At 33.5% G+C, this 25,426-nt stretch overlaps 1 protein-coding gene across 1 annotated transcript in view; it reads right to left on the bottom strand.

Annotated features, from left to right (window-relative positions):
• PCDH15 (protocadherin related 15) overlaps positions 1-25,426 on the bottom strand; it is a 338,778-nt gene that overhangs the window by 146,917 nt on the left and 166,435 nt on the right. Inside the window, exons 16-17 of the mRNA XM_085871026.1 lie at positions 23,787-24,025; positions 23,042-23,201 (exon numbers count right to left, since the gene is read on the bottom strand). Of these exons, the coding sequence (XP_085727152.1) occupies positions 23,042-23,201; positions 23,787-24,025 (399 nt within the window). The remainder of the gene's footprint in view (positions 1-23,041; positions 23,202-23,786; positions 24,026-25,426) is intronic.

Raw genomic sequence — 25,426 nt, 5'->3', positions numbered from 1 at the left:
GAATAGTTGATACTCTGGTTGAAAACATGACTTTGTGAAAATTATTAAATTATCATAATCTAAAAAGTTGGGAGTCAGGAGCATCTTCAAAAGTAAGCAGGTTTTTCCACATCCGCTTGAACCAACTATGAAGCATCTTAATGAATTTGGGAGATTTTTATGGTTGTTAAATTTTATCTTATTTTCCCAAATGGGTAAAAAATCATTCATTTATATATTTGGAAAACAGGTTATTTAACTTATTATTGGCTTTTTTAGAAACTCTATATTTTAACCAAAGTTCAGGTTTAATTTCAAGATAATCCATTATTTTATTTATGCAATATCTTGTGTTGATATTTCCCTGAAAATCACATCCATGCATAATATATAACAACAATCCTTTAAACATTTCTCCAATATGTTCAATTTCTTCCCTTGTAAGGAAAGGTGTGTTATCACCCTCATACTTCACATTCATTTCTCTAATCAATCTTGTAAAGTAATTCATTTTTGGTGTAAATCAAAAAGAATTTTTTCCTTTTTATATTTTTTATTATCATGAATTAGAAGATAGTCACAGAATATACATTGTTTATAGGCTTTTGACTCGGTGTTTAATCCCCGTCTTTCACACGCAGGACAATTCTCAAATTTGTCATATGGAGAATCAGGGAATTCAAGAGGCTCAAAATTGAGTAAACTATTCATATTTATAAAGTAAAACTTTTCGTAAACTGAAATTCATCTTCGATACTTTCAGAATCATCTATACTTTCATAACTATCGTTTGAACACAAACTCTCGGTATCATAACTATCGTTTGAATGCAAACTCTCGGTATCATAATCAATCACTCTCATAATGTTCAAAATCTTCAGCTGAATATTGACTCATATTTAATTAGTAGAAAAAAACATTACCATCGATATCTATATACTTTTTGTCATTAACAGATTCAACTGCTACATTTTTTTATATTAAACGTAATTTTAAAATGATCCTTAACTACTATTGAACGAAATATCATTTCACCTGATATATTAACATCCTTTATTTCATCAGGATTTACATCTTTAGGGTTGTTGAAAAAAATACAAATTTCTCCTTGCATATTACAGATGGTCTTATCTTTTCTTTCTGAAGCTTCATCCATAAGGTTTTTATTTTTTGATAGTTTTTCTTGTTTCATTACTTTTTCTAGTTTTGAATATATTACCAGAAGGAGAGGAGAAACTTTTGTTTGAGATACTTTAATTGATGTTCTTCCAGGTATACTAAAAGCCCTTCCACTGAAGGAAATTGAAGAACTCGTATTATTTACCATAATTGTTTTTATCCAATAGTTGTTATATTTATCTTTGTTCAATTTTACATCCTTGACATATTTCTCAGTATCTTTTACAAATGAAGAGATTGATTGAAACTTGTCTTTTGTGTCTTGAAGCATTGTATTTATTAAGTGAAAAAGTTGGAGGATAAAGTTGTTTTAAGCACAGATTCACCTGTAAAATAAAGAATTTTCATTAATAAAGTTTTATTATATAAATAAGGTGAATACAACGTACTGCGATGTTTGTAATCACAAATATAAACATTATAGAAAACACCTCCGAACTAACAAACACATTTAATCTATTTCATCAAATATCTCCTCTTGAGTTGGAAAGAAAACTTTGTGATATCTGCTCAAAGGATGTTTTGAAGAATAGTTATAATAGATATCTTCAATCACAAAAACACAAGAAAATTGAGTTTAAAGTAAAGGGAGACTATTATATTGAAAACACTGATGGGGCATTTAAAGGGGATATAAAAATACGGATTTTTCAATTTGGAGAACCCGGTCCATCATCAATAGCTGAATCAATTGAAATAGTGAAACCTGATGTTGAAAAAGTTATTAAAAAGAGATTAAAAGAAATGAAAACTTTAAAGTTTTATATGGGAGTGAAAATGAATATGAAAAGACAAGATGAAGAACAAACTCCTTATATGAGAACAGCTCTTCATTTTATAACATCATTTCAAGATTTTTTGAATAGTGGGGTTTATGAAGAACTATCAAGACAAGAGGAGGATGTTGATAATATAGTGGTAGGAAGTGGATTTAATATTTTAAAAATCATCTTTTTAGATATACACATTCTAAAATCAAACCCTCTTAAAGCTTCTTCTTATATTGAATTACCAAAAGAAATAAAAGTAAAGAAGGCAGTTGTTAATATTAAGAACAATGATAATAAATGTTTTCTCTGGTCTGTTCTTGCTCACTTACATCCACCAAAATGTCATTCAGAAAGAGTAAAACAATATATGAAATATGAGAATACTTTGGACATTAAAGATTTTAAATTCCCAATGCCACTAACAGATATTCCTAAATTTGTGAAAAAGAATAATCTTTCTATTAATGTATATTGATTAACGGATACAAACAAAGTTCAGATATTAAAAATTTCAAATAACTATAAAAATGAAGAAACACACAATGATCTTTTATATTTTAGTGTTGGAAAGAATTCACATTACACATATATCAATAATTTATCAAGATTAATCTCTTCTCAGGTATTCAGAACAGCAAACAAAATATATCCTTGTAAGCGATTTCTTCATTCATTTCATACAAAATAACGTTTAGAACAACATTCAAAATATTGCAGTAATTATAAATCAGCTGTAATTACAATGCCTAAACCTGGTGAAAAGATTTCTATCTATCATAAATCTATCATGCACCCATTTGTGATGTACGCTGATTTTGAATATATCCTAAAAAAGATAAATACTGCTTCTCCTAATCCAAAAGAATTACATACAAATAAATATAAAAAACATATTCCTTGTGGTTTCTGTTATTATATCAAATCATCTGTTGGAGAAAATTATAATAAACTTGAACATTATAGTGGAAAAAAAGCTTCACAAGAGTTTGTAAAACGATTTGAAAAGGATTGTATAAGACGAACTAAATTAATGAAAGAAACAAATGAACCGATGGAATTAACTGAAGAAGAAAAATGAGAATTTAGAAAGAACAATATCTGTCATATTTGTGAGGAGGAAATTGAGGAGTCTCAAGTTAGGGATCATTGTCATCTTATTGGTAAATATAGAGGTCCCGCTCATTCCTGTTGTAATCGTAATTATAAATTACCTTCTTTTATTCCAGTCTTTCTTCACAACAGCACCAACTATGATACACATCTATTTATAAATGAACTTTCAAAAACACCAGGGAATATTTCTGCCATAACAAACACAAGTCAAAAGTAAATTTCATTTACAAAAATGATATTCACAAAACCTTTAACTCGTATTAGGTTTCTAGATTCTTACAAGTTTACGGGAACACCACTAGCCAACCGAGCATCAAATCTAAGCTCCACGGGCTCTTTTCCAAATCTTAATTCATTCTTTCCAAAAGAGGAAATTCTAATTAAAGAGGAAATTAAGATTAGAGAGAGAATTCAAAGTAAAGAGGAAATTCTAATTAATGAGGAAATTAATGAAGAAATTCTTACTGAAGATGAAATTCTAATTATAAAGAAAATTTGAACAATGAATGAAATTCTAACTAAAAAGGAAATTCTGATTATAGATGAAATTCTAACTAGAGAGGAAATTCAAACAAGGAATGAAATTCAAAGTAAAGAGAAAATTCTTAAAAGTAAGGGAATTTATCCTTATGATTATATGGATTCATTAATGATATTTAAAGAAACATAACTTCCCTCAAAGGAATGTTTCTATAATAACTTTTATGAAGAAGAGATAAGTGATAAGGAATATAAACACGCACAAAAAATGTGGAAAATATTTAAGATATAGAACCTTGGAGAATATCATGATTTGTATCTAAAAACAGATGTTTTATTGTTAGCTGATGTGTTTGAAGCTTTTAGATCACTCTGTCACTATAAAAATTGTTATGGATTAGATCCTACCCACTATTTCACAGCTGGTTTAGCTTGGAGTGCAATGTTGAAAATGATGAAACAAGATATAGATTTAATCAGTGATGTAGATATTCTTTTGATGATTGAGAAGTCTAAGAGAGGTGGAATATCACAAGTATGTTCAAAAAGATATGCTAAAGCAAATAATAAATATCTTCCAAATTATGAGAGTGAAAAAGATAGTAATTATTTGATGTATTTTGATGCTAATAATTTTTTTTGGATGGGCAATGTCTCAATCTCTGCCTTATGGAAAATTGGAGTGGGTGGAAGAAAAGGATTATGAAAAGGCTTTGATGAATATTGTTATTTATTCTCAAAAGGAATTGAATGAGGAAGAAGAAGGTTATTATTTTGAAGTTGATTTGAGGTAACTGAGTGATCTTCATAATAAGCATAAAGACCTTCCTTTTGCATGTGAGAAAGAAACCCCAAAGAAAGAATGGTTAAGTGATTATCATAAAAGTTTTAATATTAAAGGTAAATCAACAGAAAAGTTATTAACAACATTCTATGATAAAAAGGGATATGTTTTGCATCAAAGGAACTTGAGACAATATTTATCTGCTGGGTTGAGAGTAGCTAAAATTCATAGAGTTTTAAAATTTAAACAAAGTCCTTGGATGGAAAAGTATATTATTCAATACAGATATGAGAGCAAATACAAAAGTAAAATTTGAAGGGGACTTTTATAAATTAATGAATAATGCTGTATTTGGAAAGACTATGGAAAATGTAAGAAATAGACAAAAGATTAGATTCGCAACATCTTGGAAAGAAGCTTCTAGATTGATAAATAAACCAAGTTTTGAGAGAGAAGAGGTTTTTTCAGAGAACTTTTCTGCTATTCATATGAAAAAGGAAAGTATTGTCGTGGATAAACCAATTTATATTGGAACAGCAGTTCTTGATTTATCAAAGATATTGATGTATGATTATTTGTATAATGACTTAAAGAAAGAGTATGGTGAAAATGTTTCATTGTTGTATATGGACACTGATAGTTTTATTCTAGATATAAAACTGATGATGTTTCTAAAGATATGAAGAAAAATATTGGAGTATATGATACAAGTAATTTCAGTAAGAAGAGCGAGTTATTTTCAAAAAAGAATGAAAAGGTTATTGGTAAGTTTAAGGATGAGTTGGGTGGAAAAGTAATGAGTGAGTTTATTGGATTGAGAGCAAAGGCATATGCTTATAAGTGTGGTGATCAGATTGATAAAAGGTTAAAGGGAATAAAGAAATATGTAAGAAAGAAATCAATAACTTTTAGAAATTATTATAATTGTTTGATGAATAAGAAAGAAGAATATAGGAAAATGAATACAATAAGAAGTTATAAACATAAGATATATAGTGAAGAAGTAAATAAAAAGTCATTAGGAGCCTTTGACGATAAGAGATTTATTTTAGATAATGGAATAGATTGTGTTCCATATGGATATTGTATGATAGAGTGAATAGAATAGATTGTGTTCCATATGGACACAAGTTTTAATGATGGGAAGATGGGTTTGGTTTTTAAGGGCTACTGCCGTGTTTTTCACAATATATAAATGGTCGAACCAAGTATTAATCAAACGAAAGAGTGGAGAAAATCTCAGTGTTGGTATATAAATGGAAAACATAATGAATGTGAAAAATATCAAATAAGTCTTATTGAAAAAATAACTAAAACAAAGGTAAATAAAACAAATAAGCGAATCAATTAAAAAACCAATAAGTTAGAGGATGGAAAGAAAATAATAAATATCCTTGACTGGACTGAAAACTTTGGTTATCGATTGAACAATGGAAAAATAATTTACAACAATCTCAAAATGATATGCAACTCAGGAGGTGGTCAGATGAGATCATTAAGAGAAGTATATCATTTCATAATGACACAAAATGGGTATCTTGAAAAATATAAAGATTCAAATGTTTTATTTTTAAACATTTTAGATGGGGATTATTGTGCAAAGAAAATTAAACTATTGAAGGAATTTGAGAATGAACAAATCTTTATAGGTTCAATGAGTGAGCTAAACAATATGCATTGGTTATTTGAAAAAGAGTGCCCCTCGGCTTACATGTTTCAGATCTTTCTTTAGAATCACCTTTAACAAATCACAGTATATTCACTCTACTACTTGACTACTTGAACAAATCAATATCTTGTTGCATTGGTTATTTGAATAGTGTCCCTAGGTTAAAAGGGGAGACAAATAAATATACCTTGGGCTAAAAAGGGGGTTTATTTTTTAGGGGAAAAAAATGAATCGCTGAAAATCCCCCATTCATTTACATGGGGAAAAGTGAGCCAGAATCAGTATACTCACCCTACTCCCATTGTTCTATTCTCATACAAACGATACGCCCTTCTTAACAAAAATTTATTTTAATTCGAACTGTGAATTCTGTATGACCTGAAGATAAAATCAACACTTCTATATCATTGGAATACACGGCCGTTTTATTTAACAATATATATTGTGATGAACGCTTAATCTCACCAAGTCATTCGCGGCAGTCGGGCTTGGATAATTTTTTAATTTATAAGCATTTTTCAAATTAATATTTTTAGTTATAATATATTTCTGTCGTTCAGCCTGTGCCTTTGTGTAATAATTTGATAAATCAATATCCAGTTCTTGGGATACACCAAAGATAGAACCATCTTTACCAACATAAGTCATTTATATTAGATTAAAAATAATGTCATAAAAAAAATTATTTTTGTTGAGTTGAAATAACACATTTAGACATAATTGGCCACAACACTTGGAATTTAATTCTTGGACTTGAAATGTTTGATAAACACCATTCTGTAAGAATTTTATGACTTCAACAGGTGGTGGAAGACCAAAACTATCAAAATAATATTTGTCTTGATTATTAAAAATACAAACCCAATGAGCACCATTACCATTATTATCTTCTAAGTTCATAATAATATTCTTTGTATGTTTCGGCACGTTTGTTAATTCATCTCTCATACAAATAACCACATTATGAATGTTTAATTTCTTACAATATTTGACAAGTTGTAAATTTGAGGTTGTATTCTTTCCAAACTCTTTAAACCACTCATCACTGCTCATTTATTTATTAGAAAGATATAATCCATTACCCCTTTGAGTTAATTTTACACCTGCTTGTGCGATAGAAGAAAGCATATCTCCAACTAACAATCTCGCTTTATCAGGCAGACCTTCAAGTTTTTCAGCAAAATCTACAATTACACCACTTCCACTAATTTGTTTCTCCAACTCTTTGTCATGTCTTTCCAATTATTTTTGAGCCCGGAGTTGAGCCTTCCTTTCGTTGGCAGTTTTCACCGCTGTTGAAATCCCACCCGTCAATGCTCCAACCGCACTTAAACCAGCAAATAAAGGAATTAGAAATGGGAGAAATCCTCCACTCGTCTCTCTTATTGAATATTTTTTCAACATTGGTTTTGTCAATTTAATTTTAAGTGAGCCAGTATCGTTCAAGATACTGTTCTCCTGTTCTCCTACAAGATACCTGTTCTCTTGTGAGCAAAACATCAATTCTTACTGCTCCTATTCTTTGAATGAATTGTATTAACGTTAATCATACAAGGCTTTTGATTTTGAACACAAGATGATAGTTTATGAAGATTGATTTGATTAACATATACCCCAGTTGGTACTTTGCCACTCATTTATTTAACAAAAAATTAGGTGAGATTAATCATAACACCATTATCTGTATTAATCTGCAATTCTGTTTCTTCCAAAAGCAAACAATATGTATCAACTTCTTCACTCTCTCCTCTTTCAATGTATGGGGAAGTATCCACTCGATTGGACTTTATAGTTTCCTTTTCAGCACTCAGGTCAAACGCATAGATTGTATACAAACTTTTAAATGCTGTCATATCCAAAATAGGTTCTTTATTTCCGTTACTTTCACACACCTTTTGGTAAGACTTGTATGCTTCAGCAAAATCATTTTTTTCCCAATTAATTTCCAATCTATCTCATGGATAATATGTTCCATCAAGAAAAACCATTCTGGTTTTTAAAAAAAATGATACATAGATATCGTGGCTTTCCTTCCAGAACACCCAAATTCCAAGTGTAAGTGGTTTGGTTTAGTTTAACGTGTTGACATCTTCTTTTGAGGTATGATACACTGAGTGGTTTCTTTGAGTTAAGTCTTCTGTTCAACATCTCTTCTGTTTTAAGATTAAGGGTATATTCACTAATATACCAACTCATTTCATCAATTACAAATTTATTCTGGGCAACAAAAGCACTACCAACACCAAAAAGTAATCTATTTTCATTATCATTCCTTTGTCGTTGAAATCAAATTTAAGACCATTCAGAACTTTATCATGATCACAAAATCCAAATATACCTTTAAGAGGAACTGCCACAGTAAAACTATTAACTGCTTTTGTATCATCATTATACATTCCTTTCCTTTGAATATATCCAGGGTCTGTGTTTGTTCCCGTTGACATATCAGGAATAAAACCTTCGACAGCCCCCTTTCCCATTCTATCACTGAATGAATATAGTGTAAATTTCATCATTTCAGAGACATAATCAACCACTTCAACTTCTTGTGTTCCAATGTACAAACGAACACTATCAAACATTTTCCAGAAGAAATCATTTAGGAGTGTAGCGTTTGTGTTATTCCCAGCCTTAGTGAATGTAAATTTACAAAACAAGAAACTTTCGGATAGATTCAAATAAGTTTGTTGATTATTTATTTCAAAACTTTTTGTACCATTTGCATTCCAGTCTGTTCCAGTTATCGCATTTACCTTGAAGTAATCTTCTTTTTTAGTGAAGTTTGAGATGACAATGGTATCATCCAAATCATAGATACTATCAATTGCTTCCATACTTGTATTTATTTAGGAAAAAAAGATGTTAAAACTTTTGAAACCCTGACCCAAGTATTTCAGTTATTTTCTGTCGTTCTTGGGGGGACAACTGAGTTTTACCTTTCTTAATTTCTTTAATTGCTTGTAATTTATGGGATTCCTTTTGGCCATCCTTTATGCTCTTCACAGCACCTGCTACATTTCCCACAGCAGAAGCAGTTGAACCAATTAGGTCTTTATGTTTAAGAATAGTTGAACCGATACCCATTAGAGTATCAATTATCCCATCTCCTCTAAATTGATGTCCAACACCCCTTTTTCTCTTAGGTTTATAGTATCCTCTACCAAGATACATACCTTCACCCTTGTAGTATGGGGAAAGGAACATCCCATCCCCTGTAATTATTTTATATTTTCCCAACTCGTGTTTCCTCACAATAACTATATTTATTTATTGAAAAACTTCACGTAGGTGAATTCTGATGGATATAACTTCTCCATTAAAAGAAATCACACGATTATCTTGGTCGGCTATCCTAAAATTTACTCTGTGTATGGTTTTTCCTGACATAGGGAGATAAACCAAATTTTTTGGTTCCATATTGAATGTATAACCAATTGCGGTTGAGTATTTGCTGAATGAAAATATTGTATTTGTTTTTATTCCGTCATTATAAGCACCATCAATCAAATCACAGTGAATTAATACCGAATTTATTCCTGAGCATATTTGAATGACATTATCACTCTAAAACATCCCATTAGTTTCAATCTTTTTTGAGGAGAAACCCAATAACTCTCAAAATAAATTATCAATTGTGAAATCAACCTTGTAGTTATTTTTAAGTTTAATCGTTGATTTTGAAGTATGTTTTTGAATATCTATAACAATATTTTTGGTTCATCACCCTCTTCTTTCATAAGACTAATAATTTCGGAAGATATTTGAGAAATCTCATATGCTCCGGGTGAAACTGTTATCGTTTTGTATCCACTTCCCGGATTATAACTGAACTTGTCATTTTTCTCAGTTATATTAAATAAGGTATTATGAGTTTCCATGGACAATAAAGATGCCTCATATTCTTTTGTTGTGTCAAGTTGTCGTGGGTATGGGAATGAAGATGTGTGCTTGCTTGTTGTGAAATTAAAACTAAGGATTGTGCTTCTCATCTTATTAAATATGAGATAAAATGTCTTCATATTGGTATTTATTAAGTATTTTCATGTTCATCAACTGGTCTAAAATGGCTGATGCTTCATTGAAACAATTGTTATTTCCAGCCTTCGTACTACCTACCAACAATAACAGTCTATTAACTAATTGTGATGGGTCATTTGGAAGAAAACTAACACTTGAACCAAGGATACTTAAAGCCTGAATGATGTGTTTCTCTTTCTCATTCTTCCTACTTTTACCAGAAAGACTAACCCTGTAATTAACATAGTCCAGCAGATCAATATATACTCCCTCTTCTTCTTCTTTCGGCTGCTCCCATTCGGGGTCGCCACAGCGGATCATCCATATGATCCGCATCATGATTTGGCACATGTTTTACACTGGATGCCCTTGCTGACGCAACCCTGGTCGCCTCTTGTGACACAGGGATCTGGTACACCAATTTTAACCGGGGTATACACCGGCCCAGTACACTGGTACTCATTTCGCCGACCTCAGAAGGATGACAGGCTGAGTCAACCCCCTGGTGTATTAATTCAGTGGCCCAATGGGGCTTGAACTCAGGACCTTTTGGATCCCAAGCCGCTGCCCTCACCACTGCGCCAACACCAGGCTACGATCAATATATACTCTATCATCCTTATTTTTCTTATCCAATGGTTTATCAAAATACTTTGATTCATCCCTCACAGTTGAACCTTGTCTTCCATCTCTTGTGAGAAGAAACATTAATCTTGGAGTTAGTTTAACAGGAGGTTGAGCAGAACTCAAGAACCTTAATTCATCATTAAATATCAATACCTTTTCTTGAACAAGATGAAATATTGCTGGTTGTTTTGTTGGAATAAGTCCTGCTTTGGTTTTTGAATCGACTGAATATTCATTGTTTTGAAGAGCATTCACAATATAATCAGGGGGGTGATTAATCTCTTCCAGTTGTTGAAATAATCCTTCATCATCATATTCTAATTCTTCCTCCGTCATTTGACTGAAATATTTTATCATTTGAAGTTTTTTAGGAGTATATTCTATTGTGGGAACTGTGGAAACATCTCTCATTTTTTCTTGGGAAGTTTTAAAAAGTGGTTTAAAAATTTTCTCTTGTTTTCTTTCAAATGCTTCTTCACCCGTTAGTTTCTGTCTGCGTTTCTTCTTTATGTCTTCCTGTTGTTTTACAACTTTTGAAACCAACTCTTGATGTTCCTTAAATCTTCTTGCTCTTTCTTTCGCATCCATTTATTTATTAGAAAATATCATTCACTGAATTGTAAAGATCAACAGGGAAATTTTCCTTTTCTTCATCATTAAAGTAGATGTGTTCAAATAAATCCTTTTCATTAAATATTTCATCAAATTCTTTATTCACATTAATACGAGTTGTAATTTCTTCTTCACTAATACTTGCATACGTCTGCGTTGAGTTTCTTCATCTACATCAAAACCGAATGATGAAATCTTAACCCCACTCAGATGTTTAATAATTTGTCTCATTCCTTCTGGATTAGTTTCTAATATCCCAAGACCACCACATTTTAGTTTCTTTAACTCACTCTTACAATGTGAATATTTTGTTGTACCAAGAGAAACCTCAAATATTTGACCTTCATTCCTCAATCGCATATGTTCCTCGACTGAAATATAGTGATAATCTTCACTTTTCACTTCTCCAGGTCTTATTGCTCTCGTTGTTGATACAATGCGTATCACGGGGTGTTTTTTAAGCATAGACTCCTATAGAGAAGGACTGGAACCTCACAATCTCGGGGTTTGTAACTTGAGTCTGAAGGATTAACTTGAGTCCGGGGCTAAAATGACTTCGTGAAGGGCTAGAGACACGATATCGGGATCCATATAGGGGTTTTTGAGGATGGCGAGTTCAATAGTGTCATGTTCAACACCACCTGAGGTCATTTGCAAGGTCAAAACGTCATATTTCAAGGTCAAATTACAGAATTTTGGTATTTTTTGCCCGTTTTTGTGTCTAACTCATAGAGGAAAACTTTTGTAAAGTCTATCACAAAACAAGACATTGTGCACCTTCTGCACCTACTTGCTGATTTCTATCATCGTTAACTAATGTATGATTTGTTTGTTTCTCTTTCAGAAACTGTCCAGCTGGTGATCTCACAGGATCTTTGTGTTGTTTCCTGCTTTGGTGACAATATGCCACGTCATTGCAGCTGCTTTGGTTGTAGAGGAAACTATGATGGGACGCCTTGTATAAAGGTTATATCCTTCCCAAAAGATCCTGAGGAGAGGGAGAGATGGATATTGGCAATGCCAAATGAGAAAGAAAGCTTGAGGTACTTAAAGGAGATATATATATATATATATATATATATATATATATATATATATATATATATATATATATATTTGTGAGACACATTTAAATTGTGATTGGGTGTCAGTTAGGGGTGGCAAACCACCCAAAGAACCCCCATCAATATTTCCTGGAGTACCGAAATCAGCTTTGAAGCAGGTGACCTCAGCCCCACGCCGAACATCATCTTCTACATCAGAATCAAAAGCTAAGAAGATGCAGGCAGCTGATGAGGCTGCAGACAATATCCAAGATTTCGACCACTTCTGTGCTAAAATCAGCTCCTATTTTCCTTGCTTTAACGTCATAAAAGACCAGGAAAACCTTTACCTATCAAGAACTATCAACTGATGAAGACTACTGGACAAACTGTCAAGCAGTTCTTTCATTTCCAACAAGTTCACTCACATTTTGGATTTCTATTCTTGAATAGAGTTGAGAAAGATGGCATTGAGGTGCCTAAACGACATTTTCCTTTGCAGAAGAACAGCCTGCTCTCAAAATGGTCCCAGATTAGATCCATAACTGACCAGGTAAACATCTATGAATGCACAAGCAAGGAAATTCTTCAGCTTGTAATAAGCCAGCTCTGTTGGATGACTGAGGCACATGAGCTTCCTCATTTCACCTTCCTTCTGTCGCAGCTGCATCTTATGTTCAAACCTCTTGATTGTCGCCGATTTGATACTTATACTATGATTTTCGCAATGCAGCTTCACAACATATCACCCAGTGCATAGAAAACTAGAACGGGCACTCATAGAGCGCATACCTTCGCTGCCACTACTTTTTTTGTTCTTGGTATGAGTGTGGGGAACTGGTTTCATATGAATGGTCTTATGACACAAACCACATATCTATGTCATGACCCCCCCCGACTTTCGGGGGCTACGGACTAAACAACAATCAACTCTCGTCATTTTTGCGAGTCTTCACTCGCAAGCTCGGTGAATACAACATTTCAACAAGAGAAGGTAATCTCGTTTGATGCTGGTTTCATGCAAATCGAATAAGAATTGACCGAGTTATGCCGAAAACCACATATTTTTCAAGGGCGTGACACCCCCCCCCGACATTTTACCCCAACCGGTGACATGTGTTATGACGTCATTGTGTCACAAGATTGGGCATTAAATTCTGAACATTTTGGTGCTGGGTTCATGTAAAGCGGACAAGAATTGACCGCGTTATGACAAAAACCGCATATTTTTCATGGTCGTGACCCCCCTGACCTTTGACCCCTAACCGGTAACAAGAGTATGGGCGTCATTGTGTCATATTGCATATCACAAGATGAGGCGTTGAATTCTGAACATTTTGGCGTTAGTTGCATGCAAATTGAATAAAAATTGACCGTGTTATCATAAAAAGACGATTTTGACCTTTTTGTGACCTTGACCTTGACCTTTGACCCGAACGATCCCAAAATCTAATCGAATGCTTCCTGGCTAATAACCAATCATCCCACCAAATTTCATGCAATTTGGTTTAATACTTTTTGAGTTATACGAATCACAAGATTACAAATAAATAAATAAATAAATAAATACACGCCGACCAAAACATAACCTTTCGCAGAATGCGAAGGTAATGATTCGTTGATCCGGCTTAATCATTCTCCCATCAACAAAAAAGGTAAAACAGATGCTTACTAGTAGTCAGCAGGACTCCAACCTCAAAACCTTGTTCGATCAGCTTAAACCACAGCAGCGTTTGGTCAATTTAATGTTTGACGAGGTAAAGCTGGTCGAGATATTGCGATTTTCTGGAGGGCATGTTGTAGGATATGCTTAAAATGCAGCAGCGGGTGGTGAACACGAAATGCTTGCTTCACATGCTATGGTTGTTGAAGTTGCCTGCCATTTCGGTGGTCCACGCTATATTCTACGCATTTTGCCCTGCAAAAAACTAACTGCCGATCAGCTGAAGGAACTCTTTATCGAAGCTGCATCAGCTGCCGTTGGTGCTGGCGGTACTGTGATTTTTTTGATATGTGACAATTGTAATACCAACCGCAGTGTTTATTCAAAACTTGGAGGACCAGGAAGTTGCCAAGTGCTGTCAATTCAAGAGCAATCTATGTTGTTAGTGTACGACTACGTGCACATCTTCAAAAATATTCGCAACAACTGGATTACTGTTGATGGCAAGACACTCTCATTTGTCATAGATGGTAATGAGTACAAAGCTTACTGGAGTGATATTCAGAAGGTTTATGAGATCAACCGGGCTATTCCTATTCACTTAACCAAGCTGACGCACACCACTGTTTTCCCCAAGCCCCTTCAACGCCAGAGCGTACCATTGGTATGCCAAGTGTTCAATGACAAGACTGTCGCTGCGTTAAAGACCTTCAAGGATTCACTGGGCATCAGTGAAGGCACAATAATCCTCACCCAGATAATGAGTGAGTAGTTCAAGATGATGAAGGTGAAAGACCGTTTCTCAGCTATCCATCTGCGCGATGAATCCAGACAGCCTTGGACAGCAGACTGTACAAGTTTCACTAGGCTGGAGCAGGCCTGCCAAATTATATCTACCTGCGCATGGCAAGGAGGTGGTGGTCGTAAGCTGAAGCTGACTCAGCAAACTGCTGAAGCCTTCACTGTGTCCACATGTAATAATGTGGATGCTGCCAAATTGCTTCTGGCAGAGAAAGACTTGGACTACGTTCTTCCTGCTATATTTGCAGATGAAGCCTTGGAAAAGTTTTTCGGCCAAGCCAGGCAAAGAAGCGATGGAAACTTCTACATTGACGTAGTTGACATTATGGCAGCAGATAAAATTGTAAATTTGCAAACACTCATTAAGCATGACATTATGCCCGAATATAGTTCTCGTGTGATTGATTGCGACAAGAACTGTACAACTTCCATAAATCCAGATGAGCGAAGTGAACTCATTGACGAGATTACTCCTCAAGACACTCAGGATCTCTTGGGGTCTCATGATGCCTTTAAGGATAAAGTAGTTTATTTGGCCGGACACCTTGTTCATAAATATGGCGATAGCACCAGTATGGAGGAGATCATTGATGATGAAGATGGTAACGAGGTGTCATCTGAGTTTCTCGATAATTTGAATAGAGGTGGATTGAGTGTGCCGACTATGTCAACCGTCTTTTTTGTACATAATGCCTACAATTTGTATGACAAGACTAAAATGCGTTGCCGATTTCATTTTGCTAAGCTGTTATCCTCTGTAGATGCACCTTTAGCTAGCAGTAATGCTCCATATACTACTTTAGCTAACATTCTAATGAAAGCTCATGTCCTCAATGTAAGTGACAAAGAAAAAGCTTTGGGATGCCTCAGGAGGCAAGAAAAGCTCTCCAACTAGTGATAGACATAGACATAGTTGTAATAGGCATTGTGTTGTGACATGCATATAATGTTTATGTAATACAATATATGACAATAGATATCAAAGTTTGACAGCTCTACACACTTGCATCTTATTACAATCAGCCATCTCTCACCATTTATGAGTTAGACACAAAAACGGGCAAAAAATACCAAAATTAAGTAATTTGACCTTGAAATATGACCTTTTGACGTTGAAGATGATCTCAGGTGGTGTTGAAAATGACACTTTTGAACGCGACGTCCTCAAAAACCCCTATATGGATCCCGAGATCGTGTCTCTAGCTCTTCTAGAAGTCATTTTAGCCCTGGACTCAAGTTAATCCTTCAGACTCAAGTTACAAACCCCAAGCATGCGAGGTTCCAGTCCTTCTCTAAAGGAGTCTATATTTAAGTAAATTTACAATATTCTCATTTGTACTATAGACAAACCTTGATTTATGAAAGTTTTTTCCAGAAGCAGATTTACCCACACGATTTATAATAATAGTTGCCATTTATATATGTAATTGCTTATAAAACAAAAAATATATCCCTTAATATCTCATCTTGTTTCACAACAATATATTTATATTTTTCAGTCGTGTGCTTCATATAATCCCCAAATTCCTTTGTACTGCATAATGCAGAATAATTATCTCTCCAAAAATTGTTTATATCCATTGAATTTAACTTGAATAAAATAAAAGTATTAGCATTGTTTCTGATGGAACGACGAGGAAGTTGAAAGTACGATTGACTAAGATAAATACAATTACAAGAAGAATGTCTCCCTTTTGTGTAGTTCATAGATGTCCATTACCATTTGGTTTCTCTCATTAACACAATCGTCAAAGATAATGAGGTTCTTTTTTGATTTATCCAAATCTTGGGGAGACGGTATATCATCCGTATTATCACTAAGAATACAAGTTATCAGTTTTGATTTCTTTTTACTTCTCTGTGTATCACAAAATAGTTGTATTATATCTTCAATGTTATAATTATTTCGGTTTTTTTGAAGTTTAAGTAAACCGATTATATCCTCTTTTTGAAGACCAGCATTAAAACCTTGTGAGAGTATTTGATACTCTGGTTGAAAACTCGACTTTGTGAAAATTATTAAATTTTCATAATCTAAAAAGTTGGGAGTTAGGAGCATCTTCAAAAGTAAGCAGGTATTTCCGCATCCGCTTGAACCAACTATGAGACATCTTAATGAATTTGGAAGATTTTTATGATTGTTAAATTTTATCAAATTTTCCCAAATGGGTAAAAAATCATTCATTTATATATTTGGAAAACAGGTTATTTCATTTATTATTGGCTTTATTAGAAACTCTATATTTTATCCTCAGTTCGGGTGTAATTTCAAGATGATCCATTATTTTATTTATACAATATCGTGTGTTGATATTTCCCTGAAAATGACAATCGTCAATAATATATAACAACAATCCTTTGAACATTTCTCTGATACGTTCAGTTTCTTCCCTTGTAAGGAAAGGTGTATTATCACCCTCATACTTTACATTCATTTCTCTGATCAATCTTGTAAAGTAATTCATTTTTGTTGTAAATCTAAAAGAATTATTTTCCTTTTTATATTTTTTATTATCGTTAATTAGAAGATAATCACAGAATATACATTGCTTATAGGGTTTTGACTCTGTGTTTAATCCCCATCTTTCACACGCAGGACAATTCTCAAATTCGTCATATGGAGAATCAGGGAATTCAAGAGGCTCAAAATCGAGTAAACTATTCATATTTATAAAGTAAAGCTTTACTTAAACTGAAATTCATCTTCGGTATCATGTTCGATACTTTCAGAATCATCTATAAAACTACTTTCATAACTATCGTTTGAACACAAACTCTCGGTATCATAACTGTCGTTTGAACACAAACTCTCGGTAACATAATCACTCTCATGATGTTCAAAATCTTCAGTTGAATATTGACTCATATTTAGTTAGTAGAAAAAAACATTATCATCGATATCTATATACTTTTTTTCATTAACAGATTCAACTGCTACATTTTTTTATATAAAGGTAATTTTAAAATGCTCCTTAACTACTATTGAACGAAATTTCATTTCACCTGATATATTAACATCCTTGATTTCATCAGGATTTACATCTTTAGGGTTGTTGAAAAAAATTACAAATTTAACCTTGCATATTACAGATGGTCTTATCTTTCATTCTAAAGCTTCATCCATAAGGTTTTTATTTTTTGATACTTTTTCTTGTTTCATTGCTTTTTCTAGTTTTGAATATATTGCCAGAAGGAGAGGAGAAACTGTTGTTAGAGATACTTTAATTGATGTTCTTCCAGATATACTAAAAGCTCTTCCACTGAAGGAAATTGAAAACTCATATTATCCACCATAATTGTTTGTATCCAATAGTTGTTATATTTATCTTTGTTCAATTTTACATCCTTGACATATTTCTCAGTATCTTTAACAAATGAAGAGATTGATTGAAACTTGTCTTTTGTGTCTTGAAACATTGTATTTATTAAGTGAAAAAAGTTGGAGGATAAAATGGTTTTAAGCACAGATTCACCTATAAATTAAACGAAATTTTAATCAAGAAAATTTTAGTTTAAGCAAAGTTTTATTATATAAATATGATGAATACAACGTACTGCGATGTTTGTAATCACGAATATAAATATTATAAAAAACACCTTCAAACCAACAAACACACATTTAATCTACTTCATCAAATATCTCCACTTGACCAAGAAACAAAACATTGTGATAGATGTGATAATGATATTCTTAGAAAGAATTATAATAGACATCTTCAATCACGCAAACACAAGAACAATGAAAAAAGGGAAGCTAATTTCTCCATTGAAAACACTGATGGGGCATTTAAAAGGCATATAAAAATAAGATTGTTTCGTTTTCAAGACCCTGGACCATCTTCAATCATGGAAGCTGTTGATATGGTTAAACAAAGTATTGAAACTATAATTAAAAAAACATTAAGTGAAATGATAAATTTTAAGTTTTATATGGGAGTAAAATTGAAAATGGTAAGACAAGACGATGAAACTACTCCCTATATGAGGACAAACCCACACTTTATCTCATCATTCCAAGATTTTGTCAGATGTGATGTTTACGATAATCTCCAAAGCCAAGAACAAGATGTTGGTAACATTGTAGTAGGTAGTGGATTTACTATCACAAAAATAATCTTTTTAGATATACACATCTTAAAATCAGATCCTCTTCAAGCTTCTTCTTATATTGATTTATCAAAAAAGATAAAACTTAAGAAAGCGGTTGTTAATATTCAAAACAAAGATAAATGTTTTCTATGGTCTGTTCTTACTCACTTACATCCTCCACGATGGAATCCTGAAAGGGTTAAACATTATGAGAAATACGAGAATACATTAAATGTTAAAGATTTAAAGTTTCCAATGTCATTGAGAGATATTCCTAAATTTGAGAAAATGAATAATCTATCTGTTAATATATATGGATTAACGGATACAAACAAAGTTCAGATATTAAAAATTTCAAACAACTCTAAAAATGATGAAACACACATTGACCTTCTCCACTTTACTTCAGAGGAAAAATCACATTATGCTTTCATCAAAAATTTCTCAAGATTAACCAAATCACAAATATATAAGAGAAAATGCAAAACGTATCCTTGTAAGAGATGCCTCAACTCCTTTCACACAAAAGAATGATTAAATCAACATTCAAAAATATTGTAGCAATCATAAATCAACCGTAATTAATTTACCAAAAGCAGGTTCAAACATATCATTCAAAGATTTTAACAAATCTATAAAACAAACCGTTTGTGATATATGCTAATTTTGAAAGTATCCTTGAAAAGATAGATACTGTTTCTCCAAATCCAAATAAATCATACACAAATATATACCAAAAACATACTCCTTGTGGTTTCTGTTATTATATCAAATCAGCTATTGGTGATGAATACAAGTTAGAACTTTATAGGGGGGAAGATGCCTCAGAGGAGTTTGTAAGACGATTGGAAAAAGATTGCATAAGACTAAGAGAAATAATGGTGAAAACATATAAATCAATGTCAATAACACAGGAAGAGGAACAGGAATTTAGAGAGAACAGTACCTGTCATATTTGTGATGAGGAAATTGAGGGAGTGGCCAAGGTTAGGGATCACTGTCATCTTACTGGTAAATATAGAGGTCCCGCTCATTCTTGTTGTAATATTAATTACAATACTACAAATTTTATTCCTGTCTTTCTTCACAACAACGCTCACTATGACAAACATCTATTTATAAATGAACTTTCAAAGACATTCGGAAATATTTTCGCCATTCGAAACACAGATCAAAAATACATCTCATTCACAAAAATGATTTATACATCCCCCATAACCATATCAGATTTCTTGACACATACAAGTTTATGGGAGATTCATTATCTGAGTTAGCACCAAATATTAAAAATTCCCGAGTTTTAAATCATGTTGCTCAAATCAAGAAGAGATTGATCTATCACAAAAGGGAATATATCCGTATGACTATATGGATTCATTTGAGAAGTTTAAAGAAACACAACTTCCTTCAAGGGAAAGTTTCTATGGAAAGTTAAATAATACTCATCTTTCTGATTAAGATTATACACAAGCTAAAAAGGTTTGGGAGAAGTTTAATATAAAGAATCTTGGGGAATATCATGATTTATATCTTAAAACTGATGTACTGTTATTAAGTGATGTGTTTGAAACTTTTAGAACAGTCTGTCATTATAAAAATTATTATGGATTAGACCCCGCTCACTATTACACGGCCCCGGGTTTGGCTTGGAGTGCTATGTTAAAAATGACAAAACAAAATTTGGAATTAATCAGTGATATAGATATGCTTTTAATGGTAGAGACAGCTAAAAGAGGAGGAATATCTCAAGTATGTTCCAAGAGATATGCTAAAGCAAATAACAAATATCTTCCTAATTATAATAAGAATGAGGACAACTCTTACCTGATGTATTATGATGCTAACAATTTGTATGGGTGGGCCATGTCTCAATCTTTACCTTATGGGGAACTTAAATGGGTTGAAGAAAAACATTATGAAAAAGTTTTACTTGATATTATCTCCTCTCAAAAAGAATTGGATGAGGCTGAAGTTGGATATTATTTTGAGGTTGATTTAAAATACCCTGAAGAACTTCATAATAAACATAAAGACCTACCCTATGCCTCCGATAAAGAAAGTCCGAGAAAAGAATAGTTAAGTGATTACCAACAGTCATTTAATATAAAAGGTAAATGTCCAGAAAAACAACTTACTATATTAAATGATAAAGAAAGTTATGTTTTACATCAAAGGAACTTGAGACAATATTTATCTGCTGGGTTGAGAGTGAGGAAAATTCATAGGATTTTGAAATTTAAACAAAGTCATTGGTTAGAGAAATATATTGATTTTAATACAAAACAGAGAAATAAAAAAACGCAGAAACAAATTTTGAGAAGAACTTTTATAAATTAATGAATAATGCTGTATTTGGAGACTATGGAAATGTTAGGAATCGACAAAACATAAGACTTTCTACATCTTGGAAACAGGCTTTAAAGTTAATTAATAGACCAAGTTTTGAACGAGTGGAGGTGTTTTCAGAGAACTTTTGTGCTATACATTTGAAAAAAGAGAGTATTAAAATGAATAAACCCATTTATATCGGAACATCAATTCTTGACTTGTCAAAGTCGTTAATGTATGACGATTACTATATTCATTTAAAAATAAAGTTTCAGGAAAATGTGTCATTGTTATATATGGATACCGATAGTTTTATATTAGAAATTAAGACAAGTGATGTGTATGAGGATATGATTGATAATATTGATATGTGTGATATAAGTAATTATAAACCTGGTGATGTGTTGTTTTCATCAAATAACACAAAGGTTATTGGTAAGTTTAAAGATGACTTGGGTGCGAAGGTTATGCATGAATTTATAGGATTGAGATCAAAGGCTTATGCTTTTACATATATTGACAATAACATTGAAAGATGTGATAAGAAGCTAAAGGGAATAAAGAAAAATATAATCAAGGAAACAATAAACTTTAAACATTATTAAAACTGTTTAACCTTAAAGAAGGAAGAGTGCAGAAAAATGAATACAATAAGAAGTTATAAACATCAATGATATACAGAAGAGATAAATAAGAAAGCATTAGGAGCCTTTGATGATAAAAGATATATTTTAGAGAATGGAATTAATAGTCTCCCTAATGGTTATAAGTATAAGTGCTGAGGGACTACTACCATCTTTTACTGATTTATAAATGATAGAACCAAGCAATAACCAAACCAAAGAGTGAAGATGTAATCAGCCTTGGTACTTAAATGGAAAACATAAAGAATGTGAGAAATATCAAATAAGCCTAATTGAAGAAATAACCGGGGTAAAAGTAGATAAAACAAATAAGTGGATAAATTTAATTACAAATAAGTTGGAGGATATAACGAGAAAAAATATCCTTGAATGGACTGAAAACTTTGATGGTTATCAATTAAACAATGGAAAAACAATTTACTATAATCTCAAAATGATATGTGGCTCAGGAGGTGGTCAAACAAGAGCATTGAGAGAAGTTTATCATTTTATTTCTGCTCAACAAAGATATTTAGACCAAGAACTAAGTTCTAAAATAATATTTGTGAACATACTCGATGGCAATGAATGTAATCGGAAAATTAATTTATTACCTGAAGTAGAACATGATCAAATATTCATTGGCTCACTCTTTGAATGGAGTAAGTAATGGGGGAGAGATCGATCTCTTCTTTTGACCCCATGGACTGAGAGTCAGAGGGGGGAGAGAAAATCATTCTCCTCTTTTGACCTGATGGGCCTTGAGCAAGAAAGCTTCCCTTATTAATTTGTATGAGGTTTTTTTGGGCCCTGAGATAGTCTCAATTTAACATGAGCTTGTATGGCAGAAAATCATTCTCCTCTTTTTGTCCTGATGGGTCTCGAGTTAGAGAGTTCTCCCTATACATTTGTATGACAGAAAATCATGCTTTTCTTTTTGTCCTGATGGGTCTCGAGTCAGAGAGTTCTCCCTATACATTTGTATGGGAGGAATTGGCCTCCTGTTTAGGGGTTTTTGGGGATCAATTCATAGTTTTCCCCATTCATTTGCATGGGTGCCTCAGTAACCCCATTAATCTACTACTTACATAACCCCTATTCACACGGTTCTCAAGCAAGAAAACTGAACAATCCAGCTGGCTTAATGAACTAACAATGATTGTATTCCACAAAAACAACAAAAAAACATCGATTACATAAAAGTACATTGCAATGGCATCAACAACATCAGAGTTAAAATGTGAGTTGCAGCAAACACTTGTACCCGAATTCTGAAGATGTTACTCCCCTCCAGAGCCCCCTCGCTGAGAGTCAATTCCAAACGACAATCAGAGGTAGAAGCGACAGGACAAAGATCAGAAAAAGTTGGTGCCGACTGATTGTTTGGTGGGAGTATCACTACGGATACCGTAGTCACTGATGACCTAAGGAGCAAGGATGGAGGAACAGTGTTGAAAACAGCTTATCAATGCATGACACAGTGATCTGGTGGAAGTAAAGGAATAAGATGGGCTGTGTGGGAGGTGGAGGTTCAGGGTTAAATAAAGGGTTGAAGGCAAAAAATAAATATATGGATGCAGAGAATTGCATACAAGACAGATGGGGAAGAATAGTGAAATATTGATCGAAAGGCCGAGACAAATACAGGCAGAAGGAGATTTATGTTGCAATTTACAATGCTCATGTAATATTCTAAAGCAATAAATCTTGACAGGTTCTGAATGGTATGGTATTGTTGCTGAATGATGCACAAGGGTCTACCCAAGGCCAAAATTCAAATACAACTGCCGGGATGTTGCTTTGCATTGAACTCTCTGGATTGTGTGAACTTTTAATGGGACTCTCATTCCACTTTGAACCAGTGACAGCAAAATCTGGTGTTGGACATGCTTGCCTTTGATACAAAGTATGCTACATGTAAATTAATAATTATATCTTATTTTGGGATCGAATATACATGAGAATATACAATTACTCCAAACTGCAGTGTAAATTACTGTTAACTTTACCTGCTTAGACTCATTGGTGCTTGATCTCTGGCTTCCACTGACAGCGTTGCGGTTCGGCCTGGAAACAGGGAGGATGGCTTGGATACCCAGAGGTCTCCAGAGGACTCTTCCACAGCGAATGGACCACTTGAAGTATCAACGTCACCCCAGGTCCTTCCCATCCCACGAGTCAATGTCTGCCATAGTATTGAATACTTAACAAGGCCATTTTCTCCCTCATCTAAGTCGGCAGCAGATAACTGGGGAAGGAAGAAGAGGTTTAGTAAATGGAGTTCTTTACATTGTGCTTGCAGCAGGTTACAGCCATTTGATGGACAGTTCATTTTAGGTGATAGCATTTTCATATCCTTCCTAAGTTGTCCTGAGGACATTAATAATTTGTTTTTATACAGAAGTGTAGAATCATGGAGGAATAGTTAATCACAATAAGTAGAGTGGCTTCATGTAGACTGCAGAGACTAGACTAGACTAGACTATGTTTGACAGGTAGCTTATCCTCTCACTTCATCATTCATAAGACAGCTGGGTTTTTACTGACAATATCATAACCAACATCTGCCTTCTGGATTTTAACCAACAACCTCTCGGATGAGCAGTCCAATGTCCCGAGCATTAGATCACCACCAGGTATTGGACGATGCAATGCAGAATAAAGATTGTTTATATAGAGCATGAATAAGGAGCTATGGTGCAAACATATTTGAAGTCGAGTAATTCCAATGATAATGAAGCCATTTTATTGGGTTGGGAATGTGTGTGAAGACGGAGATACAAATGTCGGAGCCATTTAAAAACTGGGCTTCTCGGAGCAAATTTAAATTGAACCACTTTACATCATGAACAAATGTGCCACCCTAAAAGCAGTGTAATAATAAGAATACAGATGAAATGCAGGCAGGAATGGAATTATGAGTGCAAATATCAGTGGATGAATTTAGAATGCAGCTTGGGTTATTCCAGATATGATAATAAAATGTCGATCGAAAAGGATAAACCATCGTTACAGTCAATGAAACATTAGACTGCCTCAAGGCACTGCTAATCCACCTCTTTTTACCTCCGCCACCGAAGGTGAACGGAGGTGGTGTTCACCCCTGTTTGGCTGGCTGGCTGGCTGGCTGTGAGCAGGATATGTCAAAAAGTTGTGGACAGATTCGGATGAAACTTGGTGGACATGTTGAATGTGCGATAAGGACGAATTGACTTTACGTTTGATCATCTGAGAGAGCACTCGCACAATGATGCCTCGCCATAAACATGAAGCACCAGGATGAAAGAATATAGCCGAGCCGAGATTCAAACCCAGGCTAGACAGCTCAAGGGCAATAAACATATCGCTCAGCTATTTTGTTCGCCCAGAATACACATGACTGCATGTAGAATTTGAAAGAAATAAAGATATCGGCTTTGCCAATGACTACTGTCAGCAGATTTGGTTCATCCAGCTTGGTTTTGTCCACTTTTATTTACATGTTATTATTCACCACGATTCATTCGGTTTTTTGCTTTAAATCAATAGGTTGTTAAGAAGATCTTGGAAAAAAAAACTCAGTCATAAAGCTCTTGCATTGGATAATTAAGAGGGGGTGATCAGTAACTTCGTGGCTTGACATTAAGACTTCATGAAACCGTGTTAACAT

The sequence above is a fragment of the Eptatretus burgeri genome, chromosome 2, assembly GCF_056783735.1.
Source record: "Eptatretus burgeri isolate ZD-2024b chromosome 2, Ebu_testis_v1, whole genome shotgun sequence".
NCBI classification, from domain to species: Eukaryota; Metazoa; Chordata; class Myxini; order Myxiniformes; family Myxinidae; genus Eptatretus; species Eptatretus burgeri.
The sequence above is the reverse complement of the archived record's forward strand: the minus strand, read 5'-3'. Positions and strand labels throughout refer to the sequence as shown.